At 41.9% G+C, this 22,273-nt stretch overlaps 1 protein-coding gene across 2 annotated transcripts; it reads left to right on the top strand.

Moving 5' to 3' along the window:
* Positions 1-425: 425 nt before the first annotated feature.
* ZBTB33 (zinc finger and BTB domain containing 33) lies at positions 426-19,910 on the top strand. 2 transcript variants are annotated; one of them, XM_048514281.1, is made up of 2 exons: positions 426-521; positions 14,722-19,910. In XM_048514281.1, exons 1-2 carry the CDS (start codon positions 479-481, stop codon positions 16,773-16,775), a joined length of 2,097 nt encoding a protein of 698 aa, XP_048370238.1. In that variant the 5' UTR covers positions 426-478; the 3' UTR covers positions 16,776-19,910. The 2 variants fall into 2 exon arrangements, with proteins under 2 accessions (XP_048370238.1, XP_048370239.1); XM_048514282.1 differs by lacking the exon at positions 426-521 and adding an exon at positions 5,653-5,821.
* The last annotated feature ends 2,363 nt before the right edge of the window (positions 19,911-22,273 follow it).

Genomic DNA, 22,273 nt, shown 5'->3' with positions numbered 1-22,273 from the left:
AAAGTGGAATTAGATTAGAGCAGGGCTCCGTCCCAATTCCTGGTTTGCGCTTAATTTAAGTTCGCTTAAATCAGATTTAGAATCTATCTATGTATGTAAATATGTATGTATATGTGCGTGTGTAGGAATATAAATATATGTATATTTATGTATATTAAACATATATGTATATTATATATGTGGTCTCTTTCTTTGCCCCGCAGACTACATCTGGAATGGTTCCTATTGCTTCAAACCAAGTGAAAAGCCAAAGCAGCCTGTATAGTTTCTTTTCCCACTCTCTCACTTCCTGTCCTCTCGCCAAACTCGTCCGGCGGGGTCCAGGTCGGGTTAAGCCGTCCAGCTTCTCCTATTTCTGCAGACCGCCTGTACATCCGGGTGTCTCACGTTATGCCGCCCGGGTTGCAACAAAGCCGCACCGAATAAGTTCCTATCGGCGGTTCCTTTGTGCTTTGATGGGCTGCAGCCCCTGGAGACGATGGAGCCTGGCGCCATGACCGAGGCGGGAGGCAAGACCCCAGGTAAGCGCAGCCCACCCTCCCTTCCACCCGCTCCGTTGGCTCTGCTCCACCGAGGGGCGACTGAGGAGCCCCGCCTTTTATTGGAAACGGAAAAGAGGGAAGAGGGTCTCCTCGCGGCTTCTTTGATCCCGTCCCTTTGGATCAGTGGGGAAGCGGAAGGGCCTCTGCACGCGCCGCTTGCACTCGGCTGCTTTCTGAGGATCAAAGCTCCTGTGATTGCCGTTATCTTCCCTGGCGCTTTCCATATTCTCCCTGAAGGCTTCCCCGCATGGACTGAAGCTCTGGGTGGGGTATTGCGGAATATAGACGATTTTTTCAGTGCATGGAGCATCTCTCCATTAATGTTCCCGCGCGTCTAGCAAAGAGCCAAAACCGCATTACGCGTTTGCACAGCCAGTTCGCGCGTTGAATTACAAGAAATAACAATATTGTTTCAGAGCTGAACGTTGAAAAGTTGTCTGTCACCCACAAAAATACTTAAATTGCAGGATCTTTAAAGACTTGGGCTTGAAAGTGTCTGCACTGCTTTGTACCTTATGGAGGTTGGGCGCCCGGTTCCTAAAACTTGTGCTGTAAATAATTTGCATTTCTGTTGTGTATTCAGAGTGCTTCAGAAGTACTTTGTTGTAACTTGCTTTCAGGCTTTTAAAAGCAGACTAGTGTTATGGCTAGAGGCACATTGGAGATGGGAGTTTACCTGGCTGAAAGGGGGAGAATGCATCCCTTGGCTGTGGCCACCAATTAAATCAAAGCAGAGATGAGATTTGACCCGGGGTCCTCTTAGCAACTAGGTTGCGTAATTTCACAATTCATTTTATATCTCAGTTGTAAGCAATTTTTGGAGAAGTATTTTGCTTTAGAAACACCTTTTAATTTTATTTAAAAATTGAGAAATTTTTGCAAGTGTTAACTTTTCTGTCCCCAATTTTTCGTGAGATGAACGATCAAGACCTCAGGCAATTGAGCACCACTTCATTTGAAATCTGTTTTACAAGAAGAAGAGTTTGGAATTATATCCCACCTTTCTCTCCTGTAAGGACACTCAAGGTGGCTTACAAGCTCCTTTCCCCTCCTCTCCCCACAACAGATGCCTTGTGAGATAAGTGGGGCTGAGAGAGTTCTGAAGAACTGTGACTAGCCCAAGGCCATCCAGCAGGAATGTAGGAGTGTGGAAACACATCTGGTTTACCAGATAAGCCTCTGCCACTCAGGTGGAAGATATATCAGGTAGAGCCGTGGTGGCGAACCTTTGGCACTCCAGATGTTATGGACTACAATTCCCATCAGCCCATGCCAGCATGGCCAATTGTAGGGGCTGATGGGAATTGTAGTCCATAACATCTGGAGTGCCAAAGGTTCGCCACCACTGAGGTAGAGAATATATAAACCCCAGTTCTCCAGATTAGAATCTCCTGCCCTTAAACCACTACACCATGCTGGACTAGTATTAGGCATGATGTAAGTACTGTGGTGCCCAATATTTCTTTACCAAATATCAAGCCAACAGAAAAGAGTTTTAAGTAGCTTTATTTGCAAAGGGAGCCATCCTTACATGGGCAGACTCTACAGAAACAGTATATCTACAGTACGTTTATTCCTTTCTCCTGAATTTGCCACACTCTCTCTGTTCCCCCACAGGCTAAGGGTATTTCGAGTCACAACTTTTCCAGTCCACCTATTTACATGTTCCTTCCCCTCTCATATATTTCCTGTATGTTCATTGTAATACAGTTTGTCATCAGAGCAGGACGAGAAGTTAGTATGTATTAGCCTATTAAGCATCCTCAATACATACAATCTGATACAAGCCTTGCCCTTCAGCATATCATTCAGCTGTCTTATCTTGTCCTGCCACAAGCATCCTCCCTTATGACTCATCTCCTCATTCCTAGTAGAAAACACATTTCTTGTTTATCACAGCACTAGCCTGTTTTAGGAACAATCAATAGAGCTACCGACTGTGAAATACCTTTTCTTCTTTCTCAGGGAATGTCAGCTATCAAGAGCACCACTGGAAAGGGTTATTGATAGGGAGGAATACTGGAAAGACTTATCCTGACCAAATAAGAGATCAGACAAACCCTTGCCCACTCTATCCTAAAAATGGCACTAATTTACACGAGCAGCCTTAATCCGAAGGCTAAAGGGTAGGGAGAATAGAAAGTACCTTGGAGTACCTAGATCAGGGGTAGGGAACCTGCGGCTCTCCAGATGTTCAGGAACTACAATTCCCATCAGCCTCTGTCAGCATGGCCAATTGGCTGATGGGAATTATGCTGAGAGAGATTGACTGGCCCAAGATCACCCGGCTCTCCAGAGAGAGCCGCAGGTTCCCTACCCCTGACCTAGTAGGGAGAGCCGCAGGTTCCCTACCCCTGACCTAGATCGTGATATGAAAAAGACGTATGCTTGGGAAAGTTAATTTAAATTAATTTAAAATATACCAACCCAGCTTCCATTACAGGACAGGGTACTTTGCATCTACAGTCTCAGAATTTTTATGTTGTTTGCTTAGGAATAGAACCACAAACATTAAAAGCATTCCTTGAGATAAAGAGCTCTGCAGGATTAGTTCTAATGAAAGAAAAACAAGGGACACTAGGGATATCAAATGAATGGCATAAAATGGGTTTAGGTTGCAGTCTATCACAAAATGTAATGAAGGGTCAATGGTTATAAGGTGTTTGACTGACATTTTGTTGTATTTGACATTTTCCTCATGAGCTGCTCTGGAGACCAGTCAATGTGGTATAGAGATTGGAATACTGGACTGTGGAGTTCCCAGTTCAAGTTCCTGTTTTCTGTAAAACTTACTGGGTGATCTTGGGCCAGTCAATCTCTCTCAGCATAATTCACTTTACAGTGTTGTTGTGAAGAAAAATTGGACCAATGTATGTCTTTGCTCTTGGAAGAAGGATGGGAGTTAAATAAATTAAATAATAGAATTCTGTAAAAACAGCCTTTAAATGATTAGGTACATAAATGATGACTCCTCTGTGTTCACACCAGCTCAAAATCAAGTGATTAAAAGAAAAAACAAGATAAGGCATTTGCTTCATTCTCTGTTTATATATTTCCTCGAAGCATCTTCTTATGTTTTCAAACAAACACATTTACTAGAGTAAAATCAATTGACCTCAGTTTCTGCATAAGTGGTGATAGCATTGCAGTATCACAATTTTTGTTGCTAGCTGATTAGTTGTTAGAATGCCAGAAAGTTCGCACTTGCGACTTGCTGTAACAGCATTCCTAGGACTAGTACCTAGTTCCGGTTCTCCAAAGAACACCACAAAGCACTTTCCGAATTCAGGTTGGAACTTAAAGACTATAAATTATCTAGAGCTGCTAGCAGAGAAGCCACATTTGCAGTCCAAGCAATGAGTCATTCCAGGTGAACAGGTCACCTAAACAGATGCCATCAACTTGGTGGCAGAAAGTGCCATCAACTCACAGCTGACTTACGGTTTCCCTGTAGGGTTTTCAAGGCAAGAGACATTCTGTGGTGCTTTGCTTTGCCATGGCCTGCTTCTGCGTGGGCTGAGAGAGCTCCGAGAGAACTCTGGACATGGCCCACCCACCCTAGCAGAGAAGGAGGGAGGGGTGGCATGCAAGGGAGGGGAGGGAGGGGGAGGAAGCTCTGCAGGTGGCTTCCTGAGCCACTATGGCAATGTGTTTTGTGTCAATCAGCATATTTTTGATATGCTAAGGATGTGTTGATTATAAGGACCTAATTTTATTTAGTTTTGTTTATTTGAAATATTTATTAGCTGCTGTTCTGCCTTGTGGAACTCAAGAGGCCTTACAATATAAATAAAACAGTATTAAAAATACAAACAATGATAAAACTCATAAAAAGTCAACAATTTTAAGAACTCCAGTTGGGACTGCTAAAAAATAAAAATTAAATCAGTCAAATGCCATCCTAAATATAAGTGTATTCAACTGCAAGATAGACAATGAAAGGATAATGCAGATCTCCCTGCGGATATTATTCTGTAATTGTGGGGGTGTCACCAAAAAGGCCCTGTCTCACTTGTCCACCAGACCAACCTGTTCAGTCATTAGATATAACTGAGGTTTACATCTGGCTGAAGGTTGCAGTTGTATTCAAAGGAAAATGAAAGCATATAATATTTCGAATAGACAAATGTTATTATTCAGCTGCTGCTGTGTCATGTTTCCTTTGTTGAGGCTGAAAGCATCTGTCTAGACAGCTTTAGTTGAAATAACATCTTGCAGCTCAGACAGTAATTTCAAATATTTTGTTTTTTAAAAAGAAAATATATATCCTGCCTTCAAGGTGGCTAATAATTCAAAACATACATCATAATGACATTATAAAACCATTAAAATCAACCTCCTTCCAAACAGACACCAGTTAAACATCTTTACAGAATTAAAAACAAATTAAAATACATACAAAAGAGTTAAATTAATAAGCTGCAAAATGTTTCTAAAAGGGCAGCATCTATAGGCAAGCCTTTTGACTTTAGCCGTGTTGTTCACTTATGACGTTCGTATCAGTGGCTTTCCTCAGTAAGCAAGTTTGAGCAACCTGCTTCACATCCCACTTACTTCCAAGTAGTGCTCTTAAGAGCTGTTGTAGCTGCTTTACCCCGTTAATTCGGCCACATAAATTGGCAGAGAGGCTAAATGACGGTAGCTGCAATCCTAACAACCCTTTCAAGCTCCACTGAATAACATGAGACTTACTGAGATTTGCAGATAGAAACGTTATTTAGAAGGCATAAGTTTATATAGCCATTTGTGTATAAAATGGAAGGGTTGTGTTAAAACGTGTTTAAAAAGAAATTATTTGCCGCCATTGTATATTTCAGTGAAAGGGGGCTTGAAGTAAGACAAGAACAGCATTGACTTGGAATTGCTCTCAAGCAAGCCTTTTGGGGTTTTACAGATTTAACGATGCATGCTTATTGCATAAGCACTGCCGCATTAGTTGCAGAGAAACGGGCAAGGAAAACAAGCAGCGCGAGCATTCGGCGCCCGCCGCCTCCGGGGCTCGCCCTGCTTTCTCACGCGGGCGGCCCCATCGGGTATTTCCGTTCATCTCCGGCAGGCGTCGGGAGGAGATTCCCGAAGAGCTTCTCGTGCGCTCGGGTCTGGTCCCGAACAGAGCCGAGCGCCGGCACCCTCCTGGCGAGCGGTTCCGGAAAGAACCGAACGCCCTTCGAGTCGCGGCTGTACAGCGGTAGGGGGCGGGGCGTTCGGCGACATCGACGACGTGAGCTGCCGGCCTCTGCTCGGCGGAAGAAGCGTGGCGGGCAGCCGGAGGAGCTGAGGTAACGGGCCTGTCGGGTCTCCCCTCTGCCCTTTCGACTCGCGGCCCCGGAGGCGTGCGCTTCTGGTCTCCTTTGTGCTCCCCGTTCGCCCCCCCTCACCTTCAGAGGGGGGCTCGGCGTCGCAGAGGAGCCCCACCCACCGACCTGTCAATGGCTCATGGGGAGGGCGGGGGAGAAAAGCCCCTCTTCGCCTGTCTGTTCGGCAGCCTCCCCCCCCGCCCCGCGGCAAAAATGCTTCCTAGCCCAGACACTAGTTGCAGACGGGGCTTCTCTCGACATTCCTGCTACCCCTCTCTCTTCTGCCCCGTCTCTTCCCCTGCTGCTGTGTCTTTGCTTTGCTTCTATCTACCCCCCATCATGGTTTAGGATGCTAGGCAACTGGGAGACCCAGGTTCTAACTCCCTCTCTGCCATGGAAGCTTGCTAAAAGACTTTAAGGCAGTCCTGCACTCTCAGCCCGCCTCACAGGGTTGTTGTGAGGAGAAAAAGGGAGAAGAAGAGAACAATGGAAGCACCATGGAGGAGAGAGGCGGGCTATGCGTGAAATATGTGAATAAATAGCTTTGGTCTCTTTCAAGGCCCATACCTGTTGCTCCCTCTTCTGTTCTACTTCTTCATTTTGACTAAATACTTTCCTTGTCATTACTTTTTCATTTGCTCCTCTGCTACAGCAAGCAGCTCTGCTTCTGCCCTGTGAAGCTGAACCCCAGTGTGTTGCAAACAACCATACATTGTGATCAAATAAGAGCAGGACTAACCTCCTGTTTTTGGCCTTTTTTGTTTCTTGCCTGGTAATGCACAAAACAGTAGAGCAGGAGACTGTAAAACACGTGTGGCAAGTTGCAGGATATGGCTGGAGCATAGAACTGGGCTTGGTGGGTTATGGAGTGCCTGGTGTAAAAACTTAAGCACAGCAGGGCCTCCACCCACTCAGATCCTTGTGCATGGGGGCATCTCATTGTTATTGGAAATAGGATATTGGCCTTGGTGAAGCCCTCTTCTAATTCCCTTTGTGTATATGCATTTGTACACTTTAAAATGTTCTCTTTCAGTTTCTGGCCCACATTATCAGCACTTACTTATGATGGTTTATAAACCAAAGGGTTTTTTAAAATTGTTACTTGTGACAGTTTCCTTCACTTTTGTGCCTGTAATAAACCAGAGGCACAATTGAACTTCTACCTGTGCTTCTTTTTTTAGACATAGTGGAAGCAAAGTAATATATAGAGTTGAGGTTAGTACAGTAGTGGTACATGTCAAAAGGAATCAGAAAACTTCCCAAGGAGCCAGGCAGCCCAATCCAGAAAGGGGGAGGGGGCAAATTGGTTCTTGGAACCAGTGCAGGGCTACACTGGCACATTTGCCCACTGGCACATTTGCCCACATTTGCCAGAAGAGTCTGTGTCCTGCAGAGGTGCGCCAGCCTAAAGCTTGGCCCCAGGGTGACTGGGGTGGGCTAGGAACAGTCCTGGAGGTGGAATTGAACTTAGTCAGCTTCCTTCCACTGGGCTTTCGAGCTGGGAACAACCCTGGCACAGGCCTTGGACTTAGGCTCCTTGAAATGGGGGCAGAAGTCTGTGTGAAGGACTTTCAGGCATTGCCGAAGGCTTTCACGGCCAGATTCAACTGAACAGTGTGTAATGGACTTCTCTCTGTGATACATCTTTGAAGATGCCAGCTACATATGTTAGGAACAAGATCTACCAGACCATGGCCATGCATCCCGGAAAACCCACATCAACCAGTCTTTCAGGTAGTTGGGAATTCTGGCATTTCCTGCTTCACCATACTGCCTGGAAGCTCTCTGGAGATGGGGCGACAGTGGCGCCATCCCTTTCTGTTGGAACACTCTGGATTGGGCTGTAAATAATTTTATTAGAAAAAGTAGATATGCAAAATTTATCTGTCCAAAAAACCCCCCAAAACTAATTTTGATACTGCTACTGCCAGCAAAATTTCTGATTGCCTTACATGGTAAAAAAAAAGCTCAGGTACCTTCCATTGTGCAGTGGTATTAGAAGGTGTGGAACCTTCTCATTTTGGATAAGATATCTTCACAGCTTAAAGTAGCAAATAACTTGTTTTCTCCACAAACTTTTAAAGCAGATGGCTGTCTTTTCTTGAATATGTGGGAAGGGGGCATCATGAAATTAACAGTGCCCCTGAAACTATTGTATGATTTGCATTTATTAAGTACTGCTGAGTGAATGCAACAAATTAATTGATTTTTGTAAAAAGCATTAATGTGGAATAGATCAAGTACTGGAACATATCTCTGCTATACCGATATGTTTAAACTACTTGCCATGGTGAATAAAAATCAATGATTAAAAAAAAATTGAATTATTTCATTTAAATCAATTTTTTAATTTAAGTTGGTTTTTTTTAATTTAAATCAGTTTTTAAAATAAAATGTTTTTGAGGAAAAAACTATATACAGACAGTTTAAATAGGTTTTTTAAAAAATTTAAGATACATTGAGAGCCAGAGTGAACTCTAATCTGGAGAATCGAGTTTGATTCCCGCTCTTCCACATGAAAGATGAATTCTTATCTGGTGAACTTGTTTTGTTTCCCCGCTCTTGCACATGAAGCTTGCTGGGTGACCTTGGGTTAGTCACAGTTCTTCACAACTATGTCAGCCCCACCTATCTCTCAAGATGTCTGTTGTGGGGAGAGGGAAGGAAAGAAATTTATAAGCCACTTTAAGACTCCTTACAGGAAAGAAAGATGGGGTATAAATCAGTGGTGGGATCCAAAAATTGTAGTAACAGGTTCCCATGGGGTGGGATTCAAACTGTGGCGTAGCGCCAATGGGGCTGGGTGGGGCACAACAGGGGCGTGGCCGGGCATTCTGGGGGCAGAGCTGTGGCAAGGACACAGCCGCTGCGCCGGTCCTTGGGTGGGAAACGAATGCACGCAGACGCAGGCTGCCATGCACGCCGGTGCACCTCCTGCTAGACTGCTTCAAGTTCTGCGCTCTACTGCTGAGAGGAGGGGCATAACTAAGGCAAAAATCACGTGGCAAAATCACCAATTAGTAACCCCCTCTCGGCACACATAAATAATTAGTAACCTACTCTCGGGAACCTGTGAGAACCTGCTGGATCCCACCTTTGGTATAAATCCATTATACTTCTATTATACTCCAAAGAGTATTATTCATTGTGAAATAAGGATTAGTTTTTAATTATGTAGCATGAGACTGTGTATTCATGCAATGTTTAATTTTTTTTGGTAAATGAATTCTGTTAATCCATTCATAATGTGATGCTCTTCCAGAGGTTTCTGTAAGATTATTTTGGGTAGTTTTTCCAACTAGAATATATTATCACAGATGCTTGGTTTTGCAGTTCTCAAAACTGAATTTGTGTCTGCAGAGATAATATGCCTCTTTTTTCATAGTAAAAATGTTAACAAAATAAACTTACAGAGTTGGTTTTGTGTACACAGAATCAACCCCTTACCTCTTAAGTGCTAAGTTTCAAGAAGCTGAATGAATAGAAGATTATTTGGAGTGGAATAGATGTACACAAGGAGCTAAGTGTGAAGAGGGAGGGGTAAGCAGGGTGTCCCCCAAGGATCCGTATTGGGACCAGGAGTGGTGTCCCCCAAGGATCCGTATTGGGACCAGTGCTCTTTAACTTATTCATAAATGACCTGGAAGTAGGGGTGGGTAGCGTGGTGGCCAAGTTTGCAGATGATACCAAATTATGTAGGGTGGTGAGAACCACAAAGGATTGCGAAGAGCTCCAAGCAGACCTTGATAAATTAGGTGAGTGGGCTAAGAAATGGCAAATGCAGTTCAATGTAGCAAAATGTAAAGTGATGCACATAGGGGCAAAAAATCCAAACTTCACATACACGCTACAGGGGTCAGTGCTATCAGTCACTGACCAGGAAAGGGATTTGGGCGTCTTAGTTGAAATTGCTGATGTTCTCACATTAATATAATGTCACACCAATCTTTAAGAAAGGGTCTAGGGGGGACCCGGGAAATTACAGGCCAGTCAGTTTGACATCTGTTCCTGGTAAATTAGTAGAATCTATCATTAAAGATAAAATTATTAAACATGTAGAAAAGCAAGACCTGCTGAGGAAGAGTCAGCATGGCTTTTGTAGAGGCAAGTCCTGTCTTACAAACTTACTAGAGTTCTTTGAGGGTGTAAACAGACATGTGGATAAGGGGGAACCAGTGGACATTGTCTACTTGGATTTCCAAAAGGCTTTTGACAAAGTTCCTCACCAGAGACTGTTGAGGGAAGTTCTCACAATGGAGAGATGTAGGGAGTGGTGTCCCCCAAGGATCCGTTTTGGGACCAGTGCTCTTTAACTTATTCATAAATGACCTGGAAGTAGGGGTGGGTAGTGTGGTGGCTAAGTTTGCAGATGATACCAAATTATGTAGGGTGGTAAGAACCACAAAGGATTGCAAAGAGCTCCAAGTGGAGCTTGATAAATTAGGTGAGTGGGCTAAGAAATGGCAAATGCAGTTCAATGTAACTAAATGTAAAGTGATGTACATAGGGGCAAAAAATCCAAACTTCACATACACGCTACAGGGGTCAGTGCTATCAGTCACAGACCAGGAAAGGGATTTGTGTGTCTTAGTTGATAGTTCCATGGGAATGTCAACTCAATGCATGGCAGCTGTGAAAAAGGCAAACTCTATGCTGGGGATCATTAGGAAAGGAGTTGATAATAAAACTGCAAGGATTGTCATGCCCTTATATAAAGCAGTGGTGCGACCGCACTTGGAGTACTGTGTTCAGTTCTGGTCGCCACATCTCAAAAAGGATATCGAAGAGATAGAAAAAGTGCAGAGAAGGGCAACGAGGATGATTGAGGGACTGGAGCACCTTCCTTATAAGGAGAGGCTGCAGCGTTTGGGACTCTTTAGTTTGGAGAGGAGACGGCTGAGGGGGGATATGATTGAAGTCTGTAAAATTATGCATGGGGTAGAAAATGTTGACAGAGAGAAATTTTTCTCTCTTTCTCACAATACTAGAACCAGGGGGCATTCATTGAAAATGCTGGGGGGAAGATTTAGGACTAATAAAAGGAAACACTTCTTCACGCAACGTGTGATTGGTGTTTGGAATATGCTGCCACAGGAGGTGGTGATGGCCACTAACCTGGATAGCTTTAAAAAGGGCTTGGACAGATTTATGGAGGAGAAGTCAATCTATGGCTACCAATCTTGATCCTCCTTGATCTCAGATTGCAAATGCCTTAGCAGACCAGGTGCTCAGGAGCAGCAGCAGCAGCAGAAGGCCATTGCTTTCACATCCTGCATGTGAGCTCCCAAAGGCACCTGGTGGGCCACTGCGAGTAGCAGAATGCTGGACTAGATGGACTCTGGTCTGATCCAGCAGGCTAGTTCTTAAGCAATAAAAAAGGAAGTGAAATATTTTGAACAGAATATTCCACAAGTCTTGGGATCTTTGTGTGTATACCCTGAAGTTTATCATATTATTCTGTCCTGAAGGAGAAAATCTATAATGGCAGCAGGCTGTTAAAAAGACCCTACTTGGGAATATTTTCATTAAATTCCTCTACCCATGGAGGCAGGCATGCAAAATGCAAACACTGTAACAAAGAAATGTAAGCCCCGGTGGCCTAAATGAAACTGAAGGTAGTTCACCTCACAATAATTTAATAATTATTTATCTGGGTATTTCTAACAGTATAAACCACATCTGTAATTTTTGATGTAACTGTAAAACTAATTCAAAAAGTTATTCTAAAAATGAAACCTTCATGTGGTTGTAAATGTGAAGATTATACTAGCAAGAACGAGTCTTTACATAGAATACCATTATTTAAATCAAGCCTTACAAGATTTAAATGGATTTAATGTATATCCACCCTGCCTACTGCTGTAGAATTTTTATTTTCTTGGCATTATTGTTTTTCTAAGCTACATTTAAACTAAAGAGTTTTTTAAAAAACATTCCCAGGGTTTTCTGCTTTCCTGTTCTCTTCCCATGGAAAACCTGCTGTTCCAGTTTGAGAAAAGTTCTCCACATGGCAGATCTCTGTGCATCTTGCCTAAGGTTGCCACCTTATTCGCCAGCTCATGTGCCTTTAACATCAGTCTGCTATACAGAAACCTGGCAAATGAAGCTTTTTCTTAATAGTGAAGCAGTGATGACAATGGCTATTCCTAATTTTTTTTAAAATCAGGCTACCATTAAAAGTACTGGAGCAGGGTAAAAACAACAATCACAACAAAGAATGCACCCTGCTTCTCCTGTTTCTCCATGGGCGTTTCCCCACTCAGCATGATCCCCTCTATGCCGCACGCTGCTCTCAGCGTGCGGCATCCCTGGCGTGTGCCCGGGTGTCCCCACGACCCTGTGCTCTGTGTGGGGTCATCAAAAGGTGCCCTTTGCAAGAGCGCCAGGGATGCCGCGCGCTGAGGGGGCGCGACAGCAGCAGCGTCGGGGCGGCTGCACCGTTGCCACCCCTCTCGTGAGGAATGCTGGGGGACCCTGCACTACTTACGTGGGGCTTAAGGTAAGTGGGGAAAGGCCCCATGTTACCTCCATGTTACCTCCATGTTACCTCCAAGTATAAAATGCACAGATCTCTTTGCATTCTCATATGTCGTCTTTGAGATTTGATAGAAATCAGATCAGGTTACAGAAATTTAGGCAACGGTAACTCTTAAGAAGATTTTTAAAAGAACTCAGTGGACCTTGTCCAGTTTCATTTTTAAGGGAAACAGCTGCTATTTGTACAAAAGTTACACAGTACATTTTCTTAGGACTAAACCACCATAAAACTTTCACAGCATATACAGTTCTCTCAGATTCCTAATTGGGTTGATTTTTTTTCAAGGCAGCGGCAAAGTAAGTTTCAGCTATGATTTTTCCTTATTGTGTGCAGGGTACATTGCAGAATTTATTAGATCAGAACTTACTGAGTAACGTTTCAAGCTGAACCTCAGCCTTTTAGCACAAAGAGAGAAAAATGTTTGTCTCCGTAACTCTTCCACCCTTCCATCTTTTACCCAGGCCACCCCTCCCAACTAGAGCCCCCCTCCCTTTTTGGTTGAAAATTAAGTCCAAATCTGACTCAGGCCCCTTCCGCACACGCAGAATAATGCATTTTCAAACTACTTTCACAACTGTTTGCAAGTGGATTTTGCTATTCTGCACAGCTTCAAAGAGCATTGAAAGCAGTTTGAAAGTGCATTATTCTGCATGTGCGGAGTGAGCCTCAGTAAAGGAAGCCACAGGCTTTAGTTTGCAATACCTGAGCAAGGCTGTTAATGGTAGGACTTTTTAAGTAAAGGTAGTCCCCTTTAAAGACACTGGGTCATTAATTAATGTGGTGACTTCACATCACACCATTTATTAGGCTGACAATGTGTGCTTTGGAGGACATTCATTGGGTCACTAAGTCTTAAGTGATTCAATGGCACATAACACACAGAAGGCCAAACCTATGGCAAACTCATCCAAGAATAAACAGGGATTCAGTAGCACTTTAAAAACCAGCAAAAATTTTATCACACCTATGCTGGTTCATCACACCTATGCTGGTTCATCAAGCACACTTTTTAATTTCACGAGCTATGGATTAATCTTTTTGTATCTCATTTTATTTTACATGATGTATTAGCTTTGGTGTTGCAATCAGAAACTGCTCTTCTGTGTCTTTAGGAGTCACAAGGGTGCCAGAATTTCAGCATATTCAGTTTTTCCTTTTGCAGTATGGCAGTTATGGGAAGTAGTAAGCTTGTTAAATGTCTCCCTTTGTATACTTTGTAAAGGCATTGGATTTTGGTCCCTAATTCAGTTCGGCAACCTTGTTTATTACTACAAACTTTTGTTTGCTGAGTATTCCTGCTTAATTGACTCCTGTTGTATTCAGATGGCAACCAATTCTTCTATATATGCCATTAGAGAAGGCACTAATGTTGTGCTGGACTTTGCAACGCTCTTCTGTGAAGTCTTCCTTGAATGGAGAAAGTCTTTCTCCAGCCACAAAAAAGTTTCTCTGTGGGAGAAACTCTTGGCAGAAGAGAGTTGTAGGACCTGTCTTCGCAAAAAGGAGTCTTAGGATCTAACCCGTTTTAATGTTGGTTTCTTTTTTTGGTGGGGGGGAGGGAGGTGAGGAGAATAAATTATAAATCTATCATCAGAAGATTGGTGCAATGTCATCTATTTGATGAATGGCATTTGCACAGACTTTTGCTCCCTGGGCTCATAAATATAATGTTTTTGCAAGTTAGCTCTAGAAGGAAGTCTAATTTCATGGACAGTGTTTGGTTTGAAGTTTTTCAAAAGAGCTTTTCCGCCAGCTGTGTTGTAACATTGGCTTTTCTTAAGACAAGGAAGAAAAATTGAGATGAGACAATTCATCAATTAATTGGTTTGATTAAATTCATTATTCACAGATCTTAAATACAGATTTTACCTTGGATAATAATGCAAGTATCCCCACCACCCCTTCAGTAATGCTCAGCGTGTTGTATAGTTGTAAATTGTAAATGTTGCTTTTTTATTCAAGCAATATGGGTAAGATCATTTTCCTAGTGATGTGTTTATGAACTCTTTTGGCATATGGAAACAGTCATTTCAGTTGAATTTATTTTTGAACAAATTGGGTAGGACTGTAGACCTAAGCAGAGAAAAATACCTTTAAGATCTTTTTCAGTACTGAGGTGTTGTAGAGTTCTAAGCAAATTCATCAAATTAACTGACATTTCAATTAAAATGTCAGTCCGATTTAAACCTAGTAATGAACAGTGTTGACTAGGTCTTTGTACGTGTGAAGGGCTGCCTAGACTGCACATAAGGATACTTTAAAACAAGGTACACTGAGAATTCTGAATGTTCACTGACTATTTTGGTGCACAGAGATCTAATGGCTCTTTATTTTCTTGCTGCAGGAATGGAGACCAGAAAGCTAATTACTGCAACAGACAACCAGTACTCTGCTATGCTGTTAAAGGCTTTGGATGAACAACGTGGCCATGGAGTTTTCTGTGATGTTACCATTATTGTGGAGGACCGGAAATTTCGAGCCCACAAAAATGTCCTCTCAGCATCAAGCACTTACTTTCACCAGCTCTTCTCAGTTGCAGGGCAAGTGGTGGAGTTGAACTTCCTAAGAGCAGAGATTTTTGCTGAGATTCTCAACTATATCTACAGTTCCAGAATAGTCAGAGTAAGATCAGACTTGCTCGATGAATTAATAAAATCTGGGCAATTTCTTGGAGTTAAATTTCTTGCTGATCTGGGTCCTCCTCTGCAGCAGGTGAAAAATATGTCAAGGGGTGTGGGTGTTAACCCTGACATGGGTGTTGACCCTGGCATCTCAGAACAGTCTAATTTGGATGCAAATGGCCTTGACGCGCAAAAGCCTGCAGTGCAGCTTGCAAGTCAAAACTCGACTGCTGACAAACCTGCTACGATGGAAAGATTTTGTTTGTATGGGGAAGAGTGTGATACCACCAAGATTACCATTAGTGATTCGGATGACGATGATGTTATCTTCTGTGCAGAGCTTGTGCCTCCGAAGGATCGGCCTCTGGATTCCCAATCTGCAACACAGAACCAGCCGTGTCCCAACCCGGCCGGGGGCTCTGACCAAACAACCTGTAGCAACACCGGGTCTCCTCCTTGGCCAGCTGTGGTGGCAGCTTCAAGACCTGATTTGCCTACTGCTCAGCCAAATCCAATCGAAAATCAAGTGTCTGCTGATCCACTTGCCCCTTCTGCTCCGAAACCCATGACTTCTAATGTCCTTGTGTTAAATCAGTCACAGATCAGTGCTTCACCTGATGTCGGCTCATCACATGAAATCGAAGTCTCTCCTATACCTGAGGAGAATCAGCAGCGATCTAATAGTTCCTTACTTGACATGGAAACAAATGTCATTGGGGAAGAGGAAGAGGAGGAGGAAGATGTGGAGGATGATGATGACATTCTTGGTTCATCCAGCCCAGGGTCTGCGAGCAGCAGCTCCTTGGTTCAGCAGCCAACTACCCCCAAACCTGCAGCAACTGAGGCAGCAGGACTGCAAAAGCAGCAGGCTGTTAACTTTCCACAAGAGCCACCTGCCCCAGCCACGGAGTTCAAAATGAAAATTTCAGATGTTCTTTCTGGAAGCAACAAGGATTCTGCTGCAAGTGTTGCCCCAAAGCACATAACAGAAGGCCAGAAGACCATAACTTTAGATACAGCCACTGAAATAGAAGGCTTGTCTACTGGTTGCAAGGTTTATGCAAATATTGGTGAAGATACCTATGACATAGTCATTCCGGTGAAAGATGAGGCTGATGGAGAAGTCAAGCTTGATGATTTGCCCAGAACATCAGGGGATGATCCTATAGACAGAAAGCGTCTAAAAGTGAAACACGATGATCACTACGAGCTCATAATGGATGGAAAGGTCTATTACATCTGCATTGTGTGTCGAAGATCCTATGTTTGCCTGACAAGTTTGCGGAGACATTTTAATGTTCATTCCTGGGAGAGGAAGTATCCTTGTCGCTATTGTGATAAGGTTTTCCCTCTTGCGGAGTACCGCACCAAGCATGAAATACATCACACTGGTGAGAGAAGGTACCAGTGTTTGGCATGTGGTCAGTGTTTTATCAACTATCAGGTCATGGCTACACATTTAAGATCAGTCCATAGCCAAGACCCTTCTGGAGAGACCAAGCTGTATCGTTTGCATCCTTGTAGGTCCTTGCAGATCAGAAATTATGCTTACATTTCAGGTGGTTCCAGCAATATACCCATTGTAAATGACAATAGCCTTACTTATCCAGTTGCCCCCGTAAAAGATCCCAACACTCAAGAACCAACACCCACCCCTCAAGCAAAGCCAATGACCTGGGATGATATATTTGTTTCGCAAGGAAATGAATCGCTTTTTAAACAAAATCCATCAGATGGTAGTACTGAATTTGAGTTTGTGATACCAGAATCTTACTGAAATTATATCTAGTAGAAACATTTCATGGGGAGAGGTGTACAATTCTTTTTGAACGGGCTGCTGTTTTAGAACATCTCATGTCATAACAAATTAGTTTATTGTATGTAGCCAGCAAAAGGTAGTATTTTAAAACTAGAGTACATGTAAGCTGCGGATGTTGTGAAAAAATGGTCAGAAAAAAAACGTACTTGAATACAGGAAAAGGCATTTCCAGGGAAGTTAACTGCTAATGTGCTTAGCTCATCATCCTAGATAATAATTTGCAAAGTCATAGTTTGAAAACTATTGCTCCTTTATAATAATGGGAACCTTCCCTAAGTACTTACATAATAATGGGGATATTTCTTGCCCTTTGAACCACTTACTGTGTAACCCTTTCTTTCATTATTGGCACTTTAATGCTGAAAATTGTTTCATTAATGTTAGTCTCAAGATCTGGAATTTAGACTTTTTAAAAAATAGAAACAAATGCACTCAGTGATTGGCACAGTTCTGTGAGGGTCCACTAATCTCGTCCATAAATCAAGTATGTTTTTTTTTAAGTGGCATTTTAATCATGTTTTTCAATTCCGAAACAGCTGTCTTATCTTCATAAAAATGTTCATGATGGAAACTTGCCCTCTTAGAGGGTGAAAATTCTCAGTCTACAGTAAACTGATCAAGATTTATGCATACTTGGAATTCAAATTCATCCAGTGGCTGGACCATTGTGTTTTCTCCTTTTACTTTGGAGGAGCCCCGTCAATCAAAATGTCAAGTGACAATGAGAAAGAGCTGCATGCCATCTTTTTTTTTCAAAAGGCTGAAGAGTTATGTCAGCCTCACTTTTTGCTGGAAGTATATTAATGCTTCAATCAGGTTGCTGTTTTCCCATTTGGGCAAAAGTCTTTGACATATACGATTTGATATTTGAAGGTTGCCTAAACTGGTTCCCAATGCTAAGCACTATAAATACTGCTTCAGATCCTTATTGAACTTATTTTACAGTTTTGGTTAGTTACCTTGAAATGAGGGCAAACTTCCACTTAGGTAGGGGTTTGGGGTTTTTTTGTTAAGGATTTATTGCATCAGTCGGGCACCTTGGAAAAATAAATGTATATGCTTATCAGGTTCACATAGATCTTAGGACATAAGCATCACAGTTTTTCCATAGCACCCTTGCCAATTGGTTTACCCCTTTTAGGTGCTTTGGTAATAGCAAAAGGTCAAACTGAACAAGAAATGGTAGTCCTGAAATAAATTGCTCACCAATGATGTAGTCATCAATGTTTCACTGAGCAGCAACTTGATTTTTTGTATATTTTATAATATAAAAAGGCCCTTAGAGAGGACTGAAAAGGTTGTGGTGATTAGAATTAGTTAGTAATCAGTGGGGATGCTGTTCAATCTCTTCCTTCCTCCACTTTAGAATTTTCCCCCTCCTTTTCACATTTTTGAAAACATTTTTTTCATGCTCTGAGTAATCATTCCTTGACCTTATTTTTCATTAAAAAAAACTTTTTTCTGGCCTGAAAGTGAAATTTTGTTGTAAGATAAATGAGTCAAAAGTCACAAGCTATGATAAGAGTGTCAGAAACCAATGTTTGTAGTAATGGAAGTGGATTTGATTGCATAGAATTCCGATTCCTCTGTTCTTTTGACTGAGATCGCATTTGAGTATGGGTGGCATTTTTCAAAAATTCATTTTGTAAATCACTTTAAAATTGGCATTTTATGTTTAAATTGGTGAGCTGTGAAATTTTCTAAATTCTCGAATTAGTTGGAGTTATATATGCTGTCAGATAAAGGGAGTGTACAAAAGTATTTTCACTGTTTTGAAGTTTTACTGGTATTTTATGACTTAGCAAGATCTCTGTTAGAGAAACCAATGTTACTTGCCCACAACAAAAGAAATTTTCTGCCACTCATTAGAAAGTGAGGTTGGTGTATTATTTAGTGCATGTGAAATCTGGAACGAGGCAAGCTCCATTTCTAGAAAGTACTGGTTACTGATATTATGTATGAGACTTCTTAAAAATCAGTGCCTATTGAGGGTGTCTTTTTTATTAAAGGAAAACTGGAAAACTAGGTTTCGAAGCTGTGTGCTTTTGCTAAAAGATTCAACCACGCATGCATGCATCTCAGGTTCCTAAGCTTTTCCTAGGAAGCAGGCTTCAGTATCCAAAGTTAAAAGTTCTTATCAAGTGTGTTTATATGTTTTGAAATGCATTGCTTTGAGTATTTATGGGGTTGGAAGTATGGTAGACCCTTTCCATACCTTACCGTTTAAATGACACCATATTGTTTTTACATTAAGCATCTGTCTTCTGCTTTTGTAGGATTTTTTTTAAAATTTCAACTTTCTGTCTCGTCGTTCACCCTTCTGTAAATATTAAGATAAATGGCTTTGGGAAGAAACTGTTTTGTAGCAACTGTCAACCTAAAAATACGTTTGAACACAACTAGTATCTTGGCATGCCAATTCTAAATGTGTTCTACTTCGAAGTATACATTCTTTATTTCAGTTGTTTCCAAACATGTTCTACTACACTTTGTGCATCTAGAGACCATATCAATTTTGAATGATTGTCTGCTTAAACCAACTTTGTGTGCATAAAAAGGTTTAGCACAATCTTGGCATGTGCTGGTTTACTGCATACACATTGGTTTCAGAAGAGAAGGCATTCAGAACTATACCACGCTCCTTCTGTCAGTTAGGTGGCACAATTCAGAATTCTCCCAATTCATATTCTGCCTAAAGAGTTGAACAGCATTTAGTTCCAGGTAAAAGTGTTTATGGGGGCAAAATGCAAGTTTTTCTTTGAGTTCTGTGAAGAATTCATACGGCACCATTCCAGTCCCAGAGGAAAATCAACATAGCGCTAATTTATTTCCTATCAAAGCATACATTTATTTTAAAAGCTGCAAAAGAGGACAGTGGGTTATTCCATAATGGTTTCTACTGAGCTACGCTGAAGCATTACTTAAAAAAACCACACACAAAAACAATGCAGTACTGTAATGTATATAACTTGTACAGCCTTTTCTTTAACAGGCCTTCTAGGAATTGTGTTTTGCTTTTTCATTAACCAATACTTGACTTTAGTTCTTAGAGCTTTGTATGGTAAAAAAAATAAATAAAAGCTTTTAATTCTATCAAGGTGCAGTTTCTTCTTGAAAATAAGACATCTGGGACCACCTTTTGTGGAGCTGGTGGCTTTTCTGAAGTTCTGTTCTGAAAAGGCAGACTTGGATTCTTGCTGATGTGCAGACCTTACAGTTTTAAATTAAAAGGCAGGGTATTTGACAAGAGTATTCATTTATAGGGTGGTGGTCCATCATAAAATCTTTCAAACTCATTTTTGGAAGGATATTATATGTCTAATTCAGGCTGCTATTGTATCTGCACACTGACCCAGTAGCAGTGGGCATCTTGTTGCATGCAACCACTGGTGAACCCAAACTAGGAAGGCACATCAAAAGATGCACTCGGCCAGTTCAGGGGAATTGAGATGTTCATCTGTATCTAATGCATGAGCGAAAAGTTGCTTCCATGTATACAGCGTCCTTATTTCCTATCTGGGGATGTGCAGTTAGCTTGATCCAGTGTAGTGTACTTTGTTTTATTTGTTCATACAATTTTAATCTTAAGGGGGACCTCTCCATTACAGCTTCCCTCATGTGAGCTACTGCCTGGGTCTGTGGGGCTCCTCCGTTGCCCCTTATGGACTGAGAATTCATGTTAGGAACATACTATGACCCCTACCACTGAACACCAAATTAAGGGCTCAAGCTAACTGCACATCCCCATATAGGAAATAAGGAAGCAGCTGAAACAACTGACTGTGCATGCATGACATAAAATTAATTAGATTTTGCTGGTTAATAGAATTGTCATTGTTTCCCAAAAAGTGTCTTAGGTGTGGTTCTCCATAGCCATCCTTTCATTCTTACAAGGATCTGGAAAACCAGCCAAAGACACTATGAACCAGGTAATAGTGTCTTTGATGAACCAGGTAAATTTTTTCAGCATGCATGATAACAGAGTATGGTGCGAACTTTTCCACTGGTCTGTTTGTAGGTGGGAGCCCTGTGGCATTTGAATGGCTGTCCTTTGATGGCCTCCTTTTTGCCTCTTGCGCCAGCTAGATAAGAACTTAGGAACCAGCTAACCCTGCTAAATCATTAAACTTCTAAACAAAATTCTTACCACTTTTATTTTCATTTTATAAATTATCCAAATGATACATGGCTGATGTTCTCATTACATTGTCACACAAAATGGATTTAAAGATGGGAACAGGAGACAGAGCTTCTGTATTTACATTTGAATGTATACACTTTTACTGAAAGCTGAAGAAAGCAAACTGGGAGTTGAAAAAGCAGTGCTAGTTTCTGAGCCCTGTCCTTTTAAAAGCAACAATCACACCTGAGTGATAATTTTAAAATGACATTTCCCAGGAATGCTGTACGTCTCTAACGCATTGCTGTCCGTATACATTTCTGCAAACTGCTATAATGACTCCAAATCATACAAGATGTTAAGACTTCAAATAATTTTAGTAGGACTATGAGGTGAAAAAAGCCCAGGTAGAGCAAATGCTTTGCATGCAGAAGGTCCCAAGTTCAACCTCTAGCATATCCAGTTAAAGAGTCTTGGGTAACAGAAGTCAGAGATGTCTCTTTTCTACCCAAAATCTTAGAAAACTGCCAGTCAGATGATACTGAGATGAATTCACGATAAGGGAGCTTCCTGTGTTTTGTTTCTGAAGCAGAGACACTCATGAGGAAAGATGTAAGAGATGCAGCCATTAAAATGTTTCTCTGAAGCTCCACTAATGTGAATAACAGCACAAAACTAAGCTGGAGAATGTTGTGGTGAATTACGCCCATTAAATGAACTTCTGAAGGCTTTTATAAATGTTTTTGGTGCACACAACAACCCACTAGATAGAAGCATGTTTGGAGTCATTTTCAGGGCAACTGTCTATATGGCACAACTTTGGAGAGAAAATCCAGACTTGCGTGATTCCTCAATGCAACTTTTCTCAACAAGCCATTCATTTCTTCCTTTGTAACTTCGCAAGGTTGGCCTGTGATCTGTGGCAAACTGATTGTTGCTCCCATGGAGGACCACTTTTGTCTTGTTGGAAGAAATACAAATACAGGACTTGGTACATGTAAGCTCAGCTGATCACAATGTTAACGCAAGCTTGCTTAACTGTGTTGGATTGTACCCACAAGTGGCAGAGCTTGTACCAGAGACTACACAAGCCAGGCTTCCTCTTCGCTCATGTTGTGTGATCCTTACTCTGCCTGCATAACAATCCATGAGTTCCAGAAACAAACAGATTGGGTCCACCAGTAGTCTGGTAAGCATTGGTTCTACCGGTATATGCCTTTTGCACAACTCATCCATTCCCTTTCTTTTGTATCAACAGCACCAGAAGTCTCCCAACTGCAGCTCAATGACAAATTAAATGCCCTTGAGCTAACTGCTGTGAGTGGGTTTATTAATG

The sequence above is a fragment of the Sphaerodactylus townsendi genome, linkage group LG13 (assembly GCF_021028975.2).
Source record: "Sphaerodactylus townsendi isolate TG3544 linkage group LG13, MPM_Stown_v2.3, whole genome shotgun sequence".
Taxonomy (NCBI): domain Eukaryota; kingdom Metazoa; phylum Chordata; class Lepidosauria; order Squamata; family Sphaerodactylidae; genus Sphaerodactylus; species Sphaerodactylus townsendi.
The sequence above is the reverse complement of the archived record's forward strand: the minus strand, read 5'-3'. Positions and strand labels throughout refer to the sequence as shown.